The sequence below is a fragment of the Haplochromis burtoni genome, unplaced genomic scaffold (assembly GCF_018398535.1).
Source record: "Haplochromis burtoni strain Fernald_Lab_line unplaced genomic scaffold, NCSU_Asbu1 Contig_88, whole genome shotgun sequence".
Classification (NCBI taxonomy): Eukaryota; Metazoa; Chordata; class Actinopteri; order Cichliformes; family Cichlidae; genus Haplochromis; species Haplochromis burtoni.
This window is the reverse complement of record NW_024582449.1, coordinates 1628644-1648426: the sequence shown is the minus strand read 5'-3', so window position 1 is coordinate 1648426 and position 19783 is coordinate 1628644. Positions and strand designations below refer to the sequence as shown.

The 19783-nt window shown below is 41.9% G+C and overlaps 2 protein-coding genes across 2 annotated transcripts; one reads left to right on the top strand and one right to left on the bottom strand.

The window, feature by feature from the left end:
* The first annotated feature begins 6376 nt into the window (after window positions 1-6376).
* LOC102301140 (C5a anaphylatoxin chemotactic receptor 1) lies at window positions 6377-9231 on the top strand. Its single transcript, XM_005927315.2, has 2 exons — window positions 6377-6494; window positions 6625-9231. Exon 2 carries the CDS (start codon window positions 6637-6639, stop codon window positions 7669-7671), a length of 1035 nt encoding a protein of 344 aa, XP_005927377.1. The 5' UTR covers window positions 6377-6494; window positions 6625-6636; the 3' UTR covers window positions 7672-9231.
* A 52-nt stretch (window positions 9232-9283) lies between these two features.
* On the bottom strand, window positions 9284-19783 carry LOC102300815 (dapper 1). The gene is made up of 4 exons (XM_005927314.3): window positions 19118-19783; window positions 13324-13456; window positions 12422-12532; window positions 9284-11927 (listed from the first exon to the last, which is right to left on the bottom strand). The coding sequence occupies exons 1-4, from the start codon at window positions 19346-19348 to the stop codon at window positions 10417-10419; spliced, it is 1986 nt and encodes a 661-aa protein (XP_005927376.1). The 5' UTR covers window positions 19349-19783; the 3' UTR covers window positions 9284-10416.

Here is a 19783-nt window from a genome sequence, read left to right as displayed (position 1 = left end):
TCCATCTTCAGTTTTTCCTCGGTTCGGTATTTCCTTCTTACTTTATAATCAGGTGTTTTCAAACTCCATTAATCTGTGAAGAGCTGGTTTTTTGACTAATGTAGGTTTCCTTCGAATGGAGCCTTAGCTTGACGCTTCGCTTAGTCCCTCTTTCCATATCCAAAAAACAAAAAAACAGTCCTTGATAGTTTTTTCAATATTTACTTCAAAAGTCCAAACAGGTACACAGCAACAGAATTCCAAATTACGAAAACTTATAAAGTTAAATTCAAAATGGATGAAGAGAGATTGCGAGGTCAAAAAACCATGTGGCTCCACTCTCCTCTCGCCCAACTTCCTGTTTTTTCTGCACTATCACAATAAAAGCATACATTTCAAATTAAACTGCATGTAGGCTTCTACAAAGCCGATCAGCTGATCACTGATCAGTTTCATGATTGAAGTAGCAGCAGGAGATGGAGGGGGAGGGAAGAGGCAGTTGCTCCATATATCGTTTGTTAAGCTTAACGCGGGAATGCTTTACAAACATTCAGAGATGAACTTACACACTTGCTTTACTTCTCTCTGGGATAACTTCCTCGGAGATGAAATGCCGGATTGGTAGCAAGGCTACAAATACACACAGCCACTCCATCACGTGAGCACACTGCTCCAACGTGCTACGGTTATGAGGAGAGTTACGCCGTGTCGAAAGTTTTGTGAGGTGCTTTTTTGATATTTAATGGATCGGATTACATTTTTTATTTTTCTCCGATATCTGATCCAGTAATTTACGTCAGTATCGGACCGATACCGATATGTAATATCGGATCGGTCCATCTCTAATATTTAGTATGATGACCCCCTATGAGCAACCACTTGACCACAGTGGGAAGGAAAATCTCCCTTTTAACAGGAAGAAACCTGGCAGAACCAGGCTCAGTGAGGGGCAGCCATCTGCCGTGACCAGTTGGGCGTGAGGTGAGAGAGATCACCCTAACGCTTATTTACATTGCAAAAGAATTAGGCTTTTCGGGGCTTCCCATTATGCATTGAGGATTTCTTGTTCACTCACGTTTTCCACTCGTTCCTAAATAGTATGCCAATAATCTGACTTCTTCAGCCACTGGTCTGTGTCCATTGGTACCTGAGCAAGGAATACGATCTGCATTCCTGCCAGTGATAGAAGGTGAGCACTATGTTGCCTCTATCAAGCCTCACCTTCCGCAATTGCCGCCATGAATGAGGTCCACCCGTGCCACTCTGCTCCAAATCGAGTGACGGAATAAACGCCTTGGCGACTGTCACAGGATCTCAGCTACACCTTATCAAACAGGTCAGATTTATCAGCAGAAAATATCCCACTGCGAACTGAATCTAAGAAACGTGCATCTAATTATACTGGCTCTTTCACGATTCAATCAATGATTAACCCTTTGTTTGCTCATCTACTCTTGCTCTGTAATATGAAGATCCATAACACTTTTCATTTCTCCCAGCTCAAGCATCTGTGGACAAGCCTGTTGTAGCAAGACTGTAGTTATTGCACATTTTCATTGTAAATAAATTCCCTGTATTGGAGGAACCCTGCGGTTAAGTCCTGTTTTGCCTCCAAGTAAAACTGACAAAAACAGAAATTTCTCATACATTAAGTAATGCTATGGCTGTAACGACTCATTGACAGGATCTGAGAAAACGGCCATGAGACTATTGTATGGGGTACAGTTAAGCTTGAAATTTTCTTTAACTTGATGAATACTTTGATTCATTTATGACATTTGCAAAACATTCCCATCACCGTCATCCATTAACCTGCATGCTAACACTAAATTAAGAAGATCAACTGGGAAACCTTCAGCTATAGCAGACTGGATCATTGTTATAATGTTAAAATGCTGGCTTTATTTATCTATTAGAATAGTAATGTGTGAAAAGAGAATATGAATAAAAGGAAGCAGCTCAGTGATGCTGGGAGATCTCGGTCAGTGGCTCTAATAGGGTTTCAACTTTTTTGCCCTGAAGACTTAGTGTAGTCATAATGCAAGCACCCACAACCTCCTCAACCAAAATACTTCTACTTTTCTCTCTACTAGGGTCTTATTGTCTTACTATATTTTGTATTGCAAAAAGTATTTGGGCGTTTTTCAACGTATTGTTTTTCTGTTGACCTTTATTCAGTTGAGTTCAGAGATGACCTCCTTCACTTCCACCCAGCAGTGCTCCACCCTTCAAATGGCATTACTTCTGAGCACTCAGTGCTGTGAGAATGTTGAGCAAAAACACATTTTCACAAAGCCAGCTTCCTGATATTGCTATATTATGCAATGTAGTCTTATTTTAACTTTTTTGGAACTTTTTGATGACTTTGTGTTTCATTTCCTGATTTTTATTTTTTTTTCTAATCTTGGTGATGTCACCAGGCTAAACTGGGAAATCATGCCAAAGCTATTTTTTTCCTCCTTGTTTATGGACAACTGTTGTTCTCTTTTCTTCCACCATTGAGAAACTGATCTCTCAGTTGTGGAAGTGAAAGATGCTGACTAACTACAGGGTCTTAATGGCAGCAGTTACCACAAGGTTGCAGTTCACTTTTGAGAGGCACTGTGAAGCATGGCACAAAGGGAGGCAGCAATAGTGGCTTTTTATTACAAGAGCTAGATATCACTAAAAACACTTTAACTGTGCTGTAGCTTCCGAGTAGGTTAATTTGTGAATAACATTCTAATATGAGAGACATGTTATGTTACTGTCAAATTATTGTTATGAGTTTAAGAATAAACTCTTTTTTCCTATAAATGCAGGACTGCATTCATTTTCAGGTGTTGAGGTATTTTGTTAAAATATTAACAAAGGCAGAAATAAGCCATTTTAGCTGCCCTGACACATGCTCATACACAAACTCCTGACATACACCCCAATAAAATAACAATTAAATAACAATTATTACTAAAATATCTTAAACCATTTAACTGAAATCAAAGGAAGTTTTATTTCTGGACTTAAGGGACACTGAATACAAAGAACTTGGCATTTTAACTACAAAACTCCAAATTGACAGGACACACCGATCACAACAAAGAACAGATGAAAACTAGGTGCTTAAATACACACAGGAGGTAAACGGAGCACATGCCTGGGAACACAGGCAAACTAATTCTGACGAATGAGCCCATGCACATGGCACAAAAGCACATGGCACAAGAGACTATCAAAATAAGATCAGAAACAAACAGAGACAGAGACTCAACTTTTACAAACTCGAAGAGTAAACAAACACAGACACGTGATCAGGGCCACAGATGAAGATAACTACATACACTCAACAAAAATATAAACGCAACACCTTTGTTACTGCTCCCATTCCCCATGGGATGGACGTAGAGACCTAAAATTCATTCCAGATACACAATATAACCATCCCTCCCAAACAGTGGTCACAAATCAGTCCAAATGTGTGGTAGTGGGCACATCTGCTATATTGAGATAATCCATCCCACCTCACAGGTGTGCCACATCAGGATGCTGATCTGACATCATGAGTAGTGCACAGGTGTACCTCAGACTGCCCACAACAAAAGGCCACCCTGGAATGTGCAGTTTTGTCTCACAGCAAAATGCCACAGATGCCACAAGCAATGAGGGAGCGTGCAATTGGCATGCTGACAGCAGGAATGTCAACCAGATCTGTCGCCCGTGCATTGAATGTTCATTTCTCAACCATAAGCCGTCTCCACAGGCGTTTCAGAGAATATGGCAGCACATCCAACCGGCCTCACAACCGCAGACCTCGTGTAACCACACCAGCCCAGGACCTCCACATCCAGCAGGTTCACCTCCAAGATCGTCTGAGACCAGCCACCCAGACAGCTGCTGGAACAATTGGTTTGCACAACCAAACAATTTCTGCACAAACTGTCAGAAACCGTCTCAGGGACGCTCAACTGCATGCCCGTCGTCCTCATCGGGGTCTTGACCTGACTCCAGCTCGTCGCCGTAACAGACTTGTGTGGGCAAATGCTCACATTCGATGGCGTCTGGCACGTTGGAGAGGTGTGCGCTTCACGGATGAATCATGGTTCACATTGTTCAGGGCAGATGGCAGCTGAGAATGTCCCAGTTCTTGCATGGCCAGCATACTCACCGGACATGTCACCCATTGAGCATGTTCGGGATGTGCTTGACCGGCGTATACGACAGCGTGTACCAGTTCCCACGAATATCCAACAACCTCGCACAGCCATTGAAGTGGAGTGGACCAACATTCCACAGGCCACAATTGACAATCTGATAGACTCCATGCGACGATGTGTTGCACTGCATGAGGCAAATGGTGGTCACACCAGATACTGACCGGTTCTGGGTCCCCAGACCCCCAATAGCGCAAAAAACTGCACATTCCAGGGTGGCCTTTTGTTGTGGGCAGTCTGAGGTACACCTGTGCACTACTCATGATGTCAGATCAGCATCCTGATGTGGCACACCTGTGAGGTGGGATGGATTATCTCAATATAGCAGATGTGCCCACTACCACACATTTGGACTGATTTGTGACCACTGTTTGGGAGGGATGGTTATATTGTGTATCTGGAATGAATTTTAGGTCTCTACGTCCATCCCATGGGGAATGGGAGCAGTAACAAAGGTGTTGCGTTTATATTTTTGTTGAGTGTATTATAAACTAAGAAGAAAAATAAAAATATAAACAGATTACGAACTTGGAATGAAACCATAAACTAGACACAGACTAGGTAAACTAACACAAAGATCAAGACTGATTGACTACAGGAGACACTATAGGAAGGAGACAGAGACATGAGACCAAGACAGACTGGAAACGAAAGTGGAATTAACTAGACCAAGGAACTAAGAACTAGAAACATAAATAAATAAGCTTGGAAGCACATGGGAAAATACTGAACACCAAAGGACTAGGCAATGAAGAGCTAAAGCATAATCACATTATAAATCTAGAAACAAATCAAAAACCCACAAAACTGAAGAACTGGGTTCAAAGCCAGGGATCCTAATAGGTATATTTACAAAACTGGGAAAGGTTGTTTGCTTTATTAAGAATGAGACACTTTTGTGCATGTGGAAGTGAAAGAGAGAAGCAAGTAAAATGATGACTGGTGCCTAAAACATCAGGTTTAATGTAAAGTAACTTTATTGAACCTTATAATAAGTTCTCCCTTTGTTGAAAGCTAGGGATCTGATGATTTCATTGTTTCAGTGGATAACAAGCAACACTATGTAGCCTTTTTTTTTTTTTATCAATCAAGCCAAGACATTTGATCATAAATGCCTAAGCCAAAGACTTGTCAATGCAGGGTTGTCTGAAAAGAAAAAAAACAAACAAAATTATTTATGAGGCTGGTCTCAGTGTGTACAGGTAGAAGGAAACACTTCTAGCTTCCTTAATGAAACAAAGGAGTGCCCCTGGATTCTGTTCTAGGGCCACTGTTATTTATTTTATATATGAATAATCATAATATCACTACAGCAAAGTTTAATTTTTATGCTGATGACATGTTCATATACTCCTCTGCACCCACACTTAATCAGGCTCTCTGTCATCTCCAGCCAGCATTCAGTGCAGTATAGCATTAACTGTGATTTAAAACGTTTTAAATGTTGACAAAACTAAACAGATCAAGATGTTCTCAAATTCAAAATCTAAACCACTGAACCTTTCAGGTATTACAACAGCTCAGGGCTTGTAACTCAGTCAGCACAAGTACTTAGGAATTAAAATTGATGACTCGCTCTCTTTTATAACCCACATAAGCAACCAGTGAAAAGAAATGAAATTGAAACTGTTCTTTTTTGTAACTTAGAACAAAGTTAAATCTGTTTGGTGAAAAACATCTACTATCAAACTCAATCAAATTGAATTCAATATTAATAACACGAGAACACAAAAGTTTATTATTGCAAACTAGTCTTTGCATTCAAATAAGTGGGAGGTTATCATGTTTGTGGGATTTGCACATTCCCCACATTCACTGAAATGGCAGCTAGAGTGCTGCCATGATCTTTTGACCACATCCTTCAAACACATCTGTTGATCTGTATTTTAACCTCAGGCAGATTCATTTCAGGTCTCAGCTCAAAATAACTGAATTCTAATTTGTATATTTTTATATTCTTTTCTTACATCGTGCGTACTTGCAGATGCAAAACACACGAATAAAGTAAATATTACAAATTGTCTCATCACTTCTGTGACCTAATGACCTAGGTCACAGAAGTGACCTAGGTCACAGAAGTGACCTAGGTCATTAGGCCTGTGACCTAATTATTTCTTGTGAAATGAATCTTTTGCAATTAAAACTATTTTTTTTTAGATTCACCAATTTTGTGACTGCAGTTTCACGCCTACAATAAGGACTCTCAACAGAGATCATGTGCAACTGTGTCTGTGTGGGGTGGGGTGAGAGTATAAAGCTGAGAAGCAAACCAGCTCAACAACTTCCTCTCAGTGGTGACAGAGCAACATAACGAGAGGCTGAACATCGGTGAGTTAATACTAAAGTCTAAAATTGATCATTGTTACTACTAAAATTAATTTAAAAGTCAATAAATATTTTTTCTTGATTGAATTATATTATTTCAGTGAGTTATGAAAATGTTTTTTATACTTCACAGTTGTAAGGAATCATGGATTACGGTGACTATAATTACACATTTCCTGATGATAATTACACATTTCCTGACATTATTGAGTCTGTGACTCCTGAGATTCAGCCGATCCAGATAGTGGCTCTGGTCATGTACAGCCTTGTGGTCCTGCTGGGTGTGCCTGGAAATGCTGTGGTGGTGTGGGTGACGGGGTTCTGCATGTCCCGCTCTGTCACCTCCCTCTGGTTCCTCAACCTTGCTCTGGCTGATCTTCTGTGCTGCCTCTCCATCCCCTTGCTTATGGTCCCTCTGGTCCATGACGATCACTGGCACTTCGGTCCGCTGGCCTGCAGGCTCATCAGAGGCCTGTTTTACCTGGTGATGTACTGCAGCATCCTGCAGCTGGTTGTGATCAGCGTGGATCGTTTGTTGCTGGTCATTAGACCCATCTGGTGTCAGAACCACAGGCGACCTAAACAGGGTGCTTATGGATGTGTTGCTGTGTGGGTCCTGGCCCTGATAGGCAGTATCCCACAGTTTGTGTACGCCAAGCAGATTGTGGCAGGTGACGAGAAGAGAGAGTGTAGGATGGAGTACACTGTAGACAGTGCCTGGCCTGTCTCTGCTTTTCGCTTCCTGATTGGATTCATTATTCCTTTCCTGGTTATTCTAGTTTGTCACTTGGTGGTTTTCAGTAACACACAGAGGAGAATGACACGTAGTCGGACTGGATCCAAGAAAACCCTGAGGGTTGTCATCTCTGTGGTGCTGAGCTTCTTCTTGTGCTGGATACCTCTGCACATCGTGGATTTCCTCATACTGACCACCCCTCGGGGTACTTATGTGAGTCCCAAACTTCACCTGGCACACGTTATAGCGCTCTGCCTGGCTTACTTCAACAGCTGCCTCAACCCTCTGCTCTATGTGTGTCTGGGTCAAAGCTTCAAAGACAGCATGAACCGCTCCCTGCGTAACATCTTCCGCTTCATGGGCGAGGAACCGACCACCAAGAAGAGTATCACTAATGTGGACACCAAGAGCACCAGTAATGGCAAAGAAATGACAACAATATAACTCTCTTGCATATGGAGGACTGCTGTAACATAAACAGTTCTGTCATGAAGTTTAGCAAAAGACTTTGGTTTGGATTTAAGTCTGTGAACACAAATACACAAAAGTGCATTCATTTTTACAAGTTATGAAGATTTTTTTCCAGTGAATTTGGGTGGTAAGTCAAGTCAAATTTCAAGATTTCAAAAGCAGAACTGATAGTTACACTGTAAGGTTTCTATAAAAATCCATGTCTTACGCAACAAAACACATGAAAGTTCTATTATTGGCTTTTACAGAAGAATTACTTCAGAGCATTATGTATATGATGCATTTTCTGACTTTTTGTCATGTTTTAGTATAGTTTGGTAGCAGAAATAAAATACATAGAGATTTGATTACTTTTTCGCAGTGATTATAGGAAAATGCTGATTACATCTTCTTGTAGACCACAAGAGGGAGACACACTCTAAATGGCTGACACTTAATTTGCTGTAGAACTCTTTGAAAATAAATCAAAACTATTAATACCAGTTATAACTGCTATTAACAGTTATGATTTTCAGTTATATATCTCTTTTAAGCCCCAGTATGTTTCAGAGCCATAGATCCTGCATAGGTGCTTAGATTCTATTAATAGCTGGTGGTTGGTCCTTTGCTACATTTTGCTAAATCTAAAATCAGGAATCTTGGAGTAGTTTTTGACTTTTGTTTACACTTTGAATGTTCATCTCAAATGTCTGCTTAAGAAACAAGTGAAGTCCCATTGTGTAACGCTCTGAACTAAATGTGTTTTTCATGCATTTATTTCATTATGTGTGGATTATTAAAATCCATTGTTCACTTCTGAACACTCCAGGTTGTTCTGAACACTACTGCAAGGCTTCTGACTAAATCTTCCAGGTACTCTCATGTCCCACTGTTGCTGACCCAGCTGCACTGGATAATCATTAAATTCAGTCTCCACTTTAAGATTCAAATTTTGACCACGGACAAGCACCAGCATACATTAGTGAACTTTTACATACATCCTGTAACTCTCTACCTCTTGGTCATCACAATGACTTGGTGGTCTCTTTCAAACAACAGCTGATAAAAAATTATCTTGTGATGTTTATCTTGAAAGTTGATGTAAAAAATGTACATATATGTACTTATATTTCTATCTATATGATGTTGGTATTTTGAGGCGAAGAGACTGGAAAGAGACAAGAGCTACGATAAATAGTCAAATCTGGGGTTTGACCATCATTACATAACTATTAATATTGTTTACCATTACATATAGTTTGCTATTACATATCAAGGCTCAATACACACTATTGGCTGTATAGATACTTTGATACTATACTCAACAGAGAGAGTTGGTCATGAGCTGCAAATCCATCGATCCACTCATCCTACAGTGGATTACCAATCCTTCACAAGGTTAAAGCAGAGAGCTTAACATCACATGGGGGGGAAAATGTATTCTTGAAAGTTTTCAATCAGGATTTCTGCATTTCTAACTTTTAACATATAAAACAGAACCTTAATTTTTTGCATTACATGAAATATTAAGAATATATTAACCTTCATTTTGCTTGTTAACACATTGTCTTTTTTGATTTAAGAATAAACAAAAAAGTGCTAAAATATCAAAACTGAGTGAAATGCTTTCTTTATTTACAGTTGTTCCAAACAAGTCCACATATTTATTTACAGTGTGTAGGTCCCAGTGTTTCAGGGAATCTGTGAGTTTAAACATGCATGCATGAATGTACACAGGCCCCTTAGTGTGGCCTCTAATAAATCCATCCCTGACACATGGATGTCTGGTTCTTTATGCTCACTGGCTGCAGAGAGGAGGTAGTAAGAAGTTCACTGCAGTGAATCCAGGACATACTAAGAGGAGCTCAGTAACAGCTGGATATGCAGAGGTGTGCCCTGCTGAGAGACTCACAGTTGGTGCAGGATTTTTGAGTCTGCAGGAAACCAAATTTAAACATGGTTATTCAGTTAAGTTTTAGCACTCATACCACATTCAGAAAAGTATCCTAACCCTTTTCTAAATCGTTCCCTTGACTTTCTTACAGAGGATTGTGAATTTGTAGGAATAGGGAGATATTAATTAGCACAATTCTAGTGGATTAACTCCAACATTTCAAGTGCATTGCAAAATTTAGTTGTAGATTTTTTGCTAATATGTCGATGTTTGCTTGCGTTTGAATGCAGTTTAGCACAAAGAATTAAAAGAAATTCCTGTTTACTATATGACTTTCAGCAAAAAGCATAATCTTTAAAAAAGACCATCAGAGGTTATTATGAAATCTGAACACAGCAAATTTACCTAGTATGTTTTAAGGCCCGTATCACAAAGATTTGATATAGTTTTTAGACTAATAATGTGACTTGGTGAAAATATCAGTAATACATTAATTAACCACAATTATCTGATGAGAGCAAATGAAACAGAGGAAAAACTGCCATCATATTCAGTCACTCCGCTTCTAGGTGGTACATGTCATTTGGTATCAGTTGTCATCCATTAGAGCAGTATACTGCCCATTAGTCTTGTGTCTGATGGTTGTCAACTGGAAGATAAATTTAACCAGATAGTACAAATGAAAGATCTTTGAATAGATCATTATTCATGCCAATACATGTAAAGGCATCTCACTATGACATACTGTAGATTGAATATAAAGATGGGATGTGATATTTGACATAGGATTTGGTGGCAAGTAAGTTACTGACGAGTATGTGTTTAAAACTAGTTTGACGAGTTTCTCATACAGTAGTCATGACTTTAAGCGACCCTGAGCGGAATCTGAGAATCTTCTTCTTCAGAGCGTGGGAAGCTTTTATCTTGACAAAGGCTTTTGGTTGAGATTGGGTATTGGCAGTGGCTTGTGGTGAAGGAGAGGATGAAGAAGAGGTAGAAGCAAGGCGGGGTGGCAGCTGCTGGGGCCACACCAGCCCCCCGCTCTCATCTGAGTCGCTGGATAGCGAGCTGGAGGCTGGAGAATATACCTCGCTCATGCTAGACTCGGACTCTGCGGGGGCAGCACCACCATAGCTCTCCTCCCCCTGACAGAGAGGTGCGCTTTCCTGAAAGTCCTGCTGCCAGTGCTTGGCATGCTGCTGTTGGTGGTAGTTCTGGGGTTGGGAATGGGAACAAGAAGGGCCGTGGCGAACTTTTCGAGGTGGTCGTCTGTGTACCTGCCCTGCTTGGACTTCCCCCTCATCTTGGCTGAGCTCCAGGTTAGATCGCCAGCGTCGGCTCTCGTTGTGGCCGTTGTAGACCACCTGGTGTCCTACAACCTGGTTTTGATTCTGAGGCAGTGTATGAGGATCACCTCTGCCTTGGGGCCTCTCTGTGGTGCTGTACCTCCTCTCTGGAAGCACCCGCTGACCCAGGAGGCTGTTTTCAGACTGGGATCTATTGGTTTTACTGCTTGACTTCTTGGATCTCTGTCTCTCGCTGTGATTTTTCTTAGATGCTCTGTACTTGAGGTGATCAGGAGATGTGAAAACTTGGTTGGACTTTGGCTGCTCTTGGTTGTAATGTCTTGGGGAGCACAGAGGGGCATGACAGGCTTGTCCAGGAATATACTGAGCACTTACTAAACTGTGCATGTGAAGAATAGGGGGCTGTGGATGTAGATAATGATGGGGGGATGGGGGTTCACAACAAAGGTCAAGAGCCCCAACTCCACAGTTATGGTCCAGTGAGGGCGGAGGGGATGGTAGCCTTCCAGCCAGGGAAATTAGATTGGGCTGGGGGTAGGGCAGAGCTAAATAACAGTCCTCCTCCAAAGATGGGGCCTCCCCACCACAGGCCTCTCGCTCCAGGTCACAACCCCATCCCTGGCCATTAGGATTTGTAGAAAGGTCACCATGGGGCTGAAGATGATGATCAGAAGGGCGGTGCTCTGTGGTTAAAGAAGGAGTTATCCTGTGTAGGGAGCTGTGTCCAGAGCCACTGCAGTATGGGGGGTCAGGGCTAAGAGTGGTGCGAGGCTGACAAGGTCTTGGTGTGAGGGTATGGCGTTGGATGAGACTCAGGATGTAACCCTCTACCTTCAAAGCCAGCTGATAGTCCTCTTCGGTGACCTGATCCTCTTCAGGTTGCTGCTCCCAGCCACCATTGTCTCCGCTGGGGTCCCACTGCCAGGAGTCAATGGCAGTGCCCTCCTCAGCAATACCCTCAAGAGGTGGGTAGGGGGCAGAGAAAGAGCGGGGTAGCGTGGTGCGTAGAAGTGGTGCATCAAATTCTCCATCCAGCATAAGGGGGTCTCCTGATTGCAGAGAGAAATATTGAGAAATAAGTGAAGTAGTAAGTAAAATCATCCTGAATGCATAACTATGAGGTGATCAATAAAAGTTCTAATAGTTAAACAGTAATAAATAATCTCAAAACTAAGAGTCTGCAGCCATGCCACTCTCAGTCTGTTCCCATACATTTGCAATATTAGCATTTAACAAAAAGACAAATAATAGAATTGCACTTGTTATTAGGCTGGGTCTGACGCATCCTCATCTTTGACCTAATAAGATGGTAATCAGAACAGAGCCAAAATCCAGTCTACAGAAAACCCTAAAATAAAAAGAATAAGTCTTCTAATGTTTATTAAGCCTCTTTCACATAAAGACAGTTGACTAAGAGTCTGCTGTTTTCTCATGCTAATATGCAAAGAGTATGTGCTAATATGTTAATCATTTTACTTCAACAAGAGCACATATGCAGGTTTCACAATATCTCAAATCTTCCACGTCTGATAGTCTTGCTTACCCACAGACTTTGGCCTGTCACTGGTGTAAGCCCAGGAGGAGACACTCTCTGTGGGCTCAGTGGTACAAGATTTTCCTTTTGGTGACTGACCTTCACTTGATTCATAGAAACCTAGGACACAGTGTAATTAGTGTAATTAATTCATCGCAATTTTAATGATTTCTTTGAACTGTTTTTTTTTCCATGGTGGAATGATTGCACAGCATGCATCTTTAATGACTTGGTTTGGGATTTTCTTGAATGTACACAGGGTCAAAAGGATACATACAGGCTCATATATGCACAGTCACTTAAATCCTTTAATGAGTGATGCTGAAGGTTCTGCAATGTCTTTTAATTGAACAACAACACAGCCTATTAACTTCTAATTAGTGAGAGGTTAACAGGCCTTATATTGTACAATCATTTTACTCTGGAAAAAGAAGGGTTCAAAGAAATCTTTAAAATCCTCAAATTACCATGACATTCACACAGATTATGAGTCTATGTAAACTTCTGATCATAACTGAACAGAATTAACCACATCCCACGCATATCGTTGGACGGTGGGAGGAGAATCCACACACAAAGGCCTCAAACTGGACTCAAACCCAGGACCTTCTTGCTGTGAGGCAAAGGCACCAATAAAAAAAGAAAGGCTTTTCTCATCTCTTATAACTCATTCCACTCCTCAAAAAATAGAAAAGTTTCTCACTGCATTTCACAAATAGGCCACAGATTAAAATCACAAACAACTGGAGCATAAAGGAACAATAAGAGCAGAGACTCAAACATGAAATACAAAGAACACAAGTTTTGTTCAGCTGAGCAACACTCTGGAAAAAAACAACTTCATTTACTGAAAAAAGGGAATTATATAGTGTGTTTGCACTTTGATTTCACTGCCTTGCAGAAATAAGTACCAGAACTCGGTCGACTGTTGCCAGTTTCTCCTTGGGCTCTGTCACAACAGTCATCAGCAGCGTCGATCCTCAGCTCTCCCACCTGCTGTTCCAGCATTTGCATTAGACCCCACGGGGAGCTCTGAAGAGCACTCTGAAAAACAGGCAAACATTCATTCAGACTATTTTCTTGCAGTCTGTAACTGGTTGAACTGATGGGAAAATAAATGTTAAGTAGACAGTACGAAGCAAAAATGATTGATTTTAGGAACAAAGCAAAAAAACAAAAAAAAATTCCAGCAGTGTTTGTAGTTTAATGAGTGCTTTCTGGATATGCTAATGGCAGAAGCACAGCTGTGAATCGTTCGCAGCTTGTTTCTCCAGCTGCAACATTGCTCCTAATTTATAATGCCTGAAAATATTAAAACCAATAAATAAAAATAACAAAGCCAAAACTGTGATGCAGAAGTGTGTAAAATCGAAACGTGGCCATCACATGACCATCATTTATAAAAGCAGGCTTACTGAAGAGGTTGAAACATGAATAATTCATAGCACTGTGAAGGAGGGGGAAGAGGGAGGGTGGGGTGTTATTTCATGTGGGTGGACACACACACACACACACACACACACGTGCTTGCAGACACTCGCGAGCCAGATATACAAATAATTGCTCATTTAGCTCAAACCAGCAACAAATGAGACTGGGTATATGTTAAACATATGTTAAAGTCCCCCCAAAACAAATAAATAAATAACGCTGTCGTTCTTACACTTGTGTGTTTACCATTTGGAAGCCCACCCCGCTACCTCACACAGCCTTCCTCAAACCACTACAATCCCCCACCCTCCCATTTACCCATCTGTTTGTGGTAAAACCGAGTAATTAAACATGCTGGTTCATCCAGCCTGATCATTTTTTGCTGGTGTCATATTGACAGCATGTGACACACACACTTAACATGGGCACGCATTTCCATGCCCGTCTACCTGAATGGGTTAACACAAGTGCACAGACAGCTCTGTTTGCAAGACTTTAGAGGACGTTAAATGGACTTTGATTCACTGCCTGCAGGCTATCTTTCATTATGACAGCTAGCTGTCACAACCTAACCCTTCCTTGTTGCACTTGTGAGGAAGACAAGTACCCAGAATCTGAGTCTATAAACAAACTGTGTCAGCAACGTGAGTAATACCTTCTCTGATACACGCAGACCTAATACAGGCATTTTAGATGGCTGGATTTAATATGGCTGACACGCAACGCTCGTTAAGAGACTTCATTACCAGGCGATTGAGCGTGCCCTCATGACAAGGTGACACTTTTCACATTACACACTTCTCACGACAGACAACTCCTCCCTGAGCTCTGTCATCGTCGACACATGTAGCTGGATGACATGCAGAGAAGCTTGTTAGAAATCCTCTAAGAATGCACTGTATTATTAACAGACAACAGATAAAGATAATGCAGAATACTGAATAAATAAATACGTAAATGAATAAATACATAAATAAATAATATCAGAGAATCAACACAGCATCAAAGCAGGGATTTGTTTATTTGGGTGGTGCTGGAACAAAGTGGCTTTTAAGCTGTGCTGTGCACCACTTTGGGACTTGAAGCCTTCATCCATAAAGAAGAAGCGCACACTCACTATGCAAAGGTGTAAGTCATCAAGTACAACTGAACCAGCCAACCACTGTAAATGCCTGGCTATATAGGGATGGTAGGTTCAGCTGTTGCTCATCAATCAGCCACAGATTGCTCTAAAAGACTTCTGATTAAAATGTAATGAATTGTAGCTGACGAAAAGTCACCCAATGTAATCGAACATAAGAATTTTAAAAGTGTTTACGTATTGTGGCATTTTCTACTCCTCTATGTGGTCTATAAACAAACTGCATTAGGGTCAAATACATGCTCATTTAATCTTAAAATCTCAGGCCGCTTTTACAAATGTTTTTACCACAACTGATCTAACGGTGGTCATTCATTTGCAAAACATTCCCTGTAACATTTTGTGCAAGTGACATAGTGGCATGCTAACATCAAATTAAAAAGATCACCAAACAGACATGATCATTCTTTTTGTGTTACAGTGCTGTTATTATCTATTCAGAACAGTAATGTGTGAAAAGACAATGTTTATAACAGGAAGTGGCTCAATGTTTCTGAGAGATCTCTGTCAGTGCCTTTAGGCTCTAACTCCCCTGTCCTGCAGACTTAATGCAATCATAATGGAAGCACAGACAACCTCTTCACCCCAAATACTGTCACCTCTTTTGTCTCTGCTAGCGGCCTTATTGTCTTACTATAAACAAAGCGCTAGCATCACTATATCAATACTGTTTTGTATGGCAGAAACGTTGGGTGCTGGTTTGTGGTAAAGAAACGCTGAGAGGAGGGGAGGCTATTGGAAATCAATAAATCAATGATGCTATTTCAGAGTGGCAACTGACTGCCATCTAATTGTGGACATATGCACAAACACTGTAGAAGCCACAGGGCTGGATATTAATTTATAACAAAAAAACAAACAAATCTCTGTGGATGAACAAACCATTTGGTTTATACTGTGACATTTTGCTTTGACTGCACTCTGTTATTACAGGTCTCACACTGGTTCCCAGACATGCTGCACACTGTATTATTGCTTCTTTTTTTTTTTACTGCATCCTGCAGGCTGCTGGGGGATGGGGGAGATGAAGAACACTGTGCAGCCAGTCTCACTTATAGCCATTAAGCTGCTGTGGCTGTACAACACATCAGGACCACCTGTTCTCTCAGTGAAAAACACTGAGCAGCAGGTGAGGCCGGGTGAAACCAGGGACATGAACAGTGACTGGGCAAATTTTCCTGTCATTAGCTACTGCGCTTTAGTGTGTATGCAGAACGTGATGCTGCAGAGTTTAATAAGAGTGGATTGTCTCTGTTGATATAGAAAGATACATTCAAATTCAGTCACACATTGGGTTTTTCTGCAAGACAACAAAGAAGCAGGCAAAAGTGTCTCTGTATTTTTTTTTTTTAGAAAGGACCAATGACCAGTGAAGGCCGGTGGGTCTTTGAAACAATATTGCCAGGATAAAGAAATCTATTGAACAGAGAGCACAAAGCATGCAGCCTCACTGCTGGACTCTCTATAATTAAAGCTATGTTGTGACTGGATCCACAGTGGGAGGCCGGAAACACACACACACACACACACACACACACACATGCACAGCACATGCACAAACACAGGGCACCCTGCCCCCCGTGTTTGCTCAGCTACTGATCTCTTATTTCTTCAGAGCACGTGGACACATTTTAAATTATTTGTTTTAGTTTGGTAAAATATATTCAGTGATTTTGGGAGGAAGTTCTTCACACGCACACAAAGAGTTTATCCATTGCATTGTGAATAGTATTAATTAGTTTCCTCTGAATCTGTTCAGTGTGCGCAGTGGCTCGTAGGCACAGCAGCAGGGTGCATGGCCTGCAAAGGGAATCCTTAAAGAAAGACTTGAAACAGGCTGTGCTCATGTGACTGAAAATTGCATAACTAAATGAGAGTCGATCTCAAAGTGAGCTTGTATCATAATGTTTGCACGTGTGTATCGTCTGTGTGCATAATTTGTATATTTTCTGAAGCTTATTTGCTTGAACGGCTGTGTACACAAAGAAACCAAAGAGCACAAACAAAAACCGGTTGAGGTTTTTGTTTGTGTGCCAGAACAAAGCGCAGTAAACCATCATGCGAGTGATCAGTCACTGCTGAGCAGACTATACGTTCACTAATGATGCGCTGCTGTCTTAACACAAGGACACACACAGCCTGATTGATGATGAGCCAGCAGTTCAGCAAAGACACAAAACAATAGCAAAATCCACTGTAGATACAAACACACAATCCTGTAGAATGCAAAGATTTTTTTTCTATGTGCCCAAACATGCAATAATTAAAAATTTGGTTTACATCCCCTAGGCCAATTAATATTCTTCAGAGGAGATTAAATAACATTTCAGAGCACATTTTCTCCCCTAAAATCACTTCTCCGCTGATGGATGTACGTGTGCCACATTCATACAAAATTCATATAATCCCTTCCACTCTCTACAAAAACACACAGCAGGGAAGCTGAGAGGGAGGTCAGAGATTCGTGCTTTCCCAGCTGCTGTCTGGCGTCCCACAGCTGTCAACACCTTCAACACCACATACTGTATGAAGAAGGGGGGAAAAGAAGAAAAAAAATTGCATCTCTCAGCCTGTTTGGGGCCACATTCATGTTCAAGGCACACACGATGTCAGTCTCATGGGTCAGTTGTTTCTATGTCACACCGTGAACTATACATTTTGCAGACTTTAACCTACACGCGAAATGAGATTGGGGATTTAGCTCGGACGCAGATGGTGACCTGATATCACGAAGACTCAATTTGAGGCTTCAATTAGAGTCCTGTCGGGTCCAAATATTCTCCCAGGACTTTCCCGTGTAATTACTCACACGCTTGGATGAGCGCAACAGTTAATAAACATCGATCCAAAGGCGGATTGCGCAGAAATGAAAACGGGGAAATTATGCGCCCTTGTGAGGAAACTCGTGTCACTCCTTCACTCGCCTTCACTCGTCACTCTCCAGCTGATGTGGATGAAATGCGCTGGCAGCTCCTAAGGCACCAGTGGACATGTGAGCATAACTGCGCGTGGCACTCTCGAAAAACTCACTTTATTTCGATCGTTAATTAATTAATTAATTTTTTAACAGAAAATCATATCATGTCATATTTCTAAAGCCAGTGCGGAGAGCCACCTATGTGTGCCTTTTCCTCTCACTGGGGCCTCGATCAACATCATTAGTATTCTGCTCCATATGCGCCTATTGTTAGGGCCCCGGCGGAGGAGGAGGAGAAGAAGGAAGGGGGGTGCTGGAGATGTGAAGAGGAGGAGGCTGATTTAATTTCTCCCTTTTTTCCACCCTCTTTAATAATGCCATGCTTTTGTAGTAATGTTGAGACAACACCAGAAGTTAAAACGGAATTAAACCTCACCGAGACATAAAAACTTGGGCAAAAAAAGAGAGAAAGTGAAGAAGAACCGTTTTCAGCGCAGATAAGTGCTCACTGGTGCGTGAAACTCCCCGTGTGAACCGCTGATGTAATGCTGTTAGTGAAACTTCTATTTGCCGTTATAGAACCAGTTTTAACCCCCCCCCTCCCCGCCCGTTTTACTCTGGCAACATATCGGTCTTATTTTGCTTGAGCGTCACGTAAATAAAAAAAAACAAAACAACATTCCATGAATTACACGGATGCTAATGTTCACATAAAAACGTTAGCTCCACCAGCAACAGAAAAGCAAGAGGAATAATTCATCCATTTATGATGTGCGGAGAGCACAAATGAGAGCTTGTTAAGTGGAATATAAAAGTCTAGGCGGAGGGAACAATGGGCCATTAAATAGTCGGTCTGTGGCACAAACGGCGGCTGCTCCACCCCCTGATTTCGTTCCCCAGGGGCATAAATCTCAGCCAAAAAGCAGAGTAACGCATTACACCCTTTCAAACAGAGAGCCTATTAATCAAGTTGAGTAACTTTTTTTTCTTTGCAGCTAGACTTCACAGCAGCACAAAAGGCGCTAGAAGACCATCCAGCGGTCAAGCGGGTTTCAATGAGTCTACGCTGAAGGCTATTAGATATTCAAAAGTATGTAGAGTTGTGATACATGACAGGGGTATAAGGTGGAGTTCTTTTATCACAGGGTGGGGTAATGCGGGAGGGCTGGAATGCAAACATACAGTTGCAGTAAAAGGCTCAACACAAACTTCTTACCAGCTGACGTCTCAGTGTCAAGTTTTCCTGGCCCCAGCTGCTGAAACATCTCAGCTCTCCTCTGGAGCTTTCCTGGGCAAGCGGGTCTCCCAGAGCCAGCGCCCCCAGAACCAGACACTCCTGCCGCTGTCTGCGGAGCTCCAGCTCGCATAGCCCGGCCAAACACGCCTCCAAGCGCTCTTTGGTTCGACTGCGTTCCACAGTTACGGGATACGAGAAGGCACGATGCATGCCTCTCAGATCCAGGAATTATGTGCAATGAAAGCTACTTAGTTCCCTTGTATTGTAGTTTGCGCTCTCCAGTTGACCCAAATTTACGAGGGCAAGCGCAGGCTATAAAGGGCCATGCTGTATCCCTTTCCTTGTGATAGTATGGTTGCCTTGGAGCTGCATGGTTCTCCAGACTGTCTATCCGCTATACATTTTCTATTTCGCAGCTGTCAAACGGCAGGAACAGAGCTCCGCCCTTTGCGACCAGCCACGGCGAAAAAGTGGGGCTCGAGCCTTCCGCCCCTTTGTAAATCCACTCTCAGCCTTCATTGGACACGAGGGGCTGGCGGGGTGATGCGCGTAAACGATGTCCCATCCCCCTTGATTCATGACAGCGAGGCGTCGACCTCACCCATCTTCCCATCATGGACCTACACTAATGTAATTCTTCAGGAG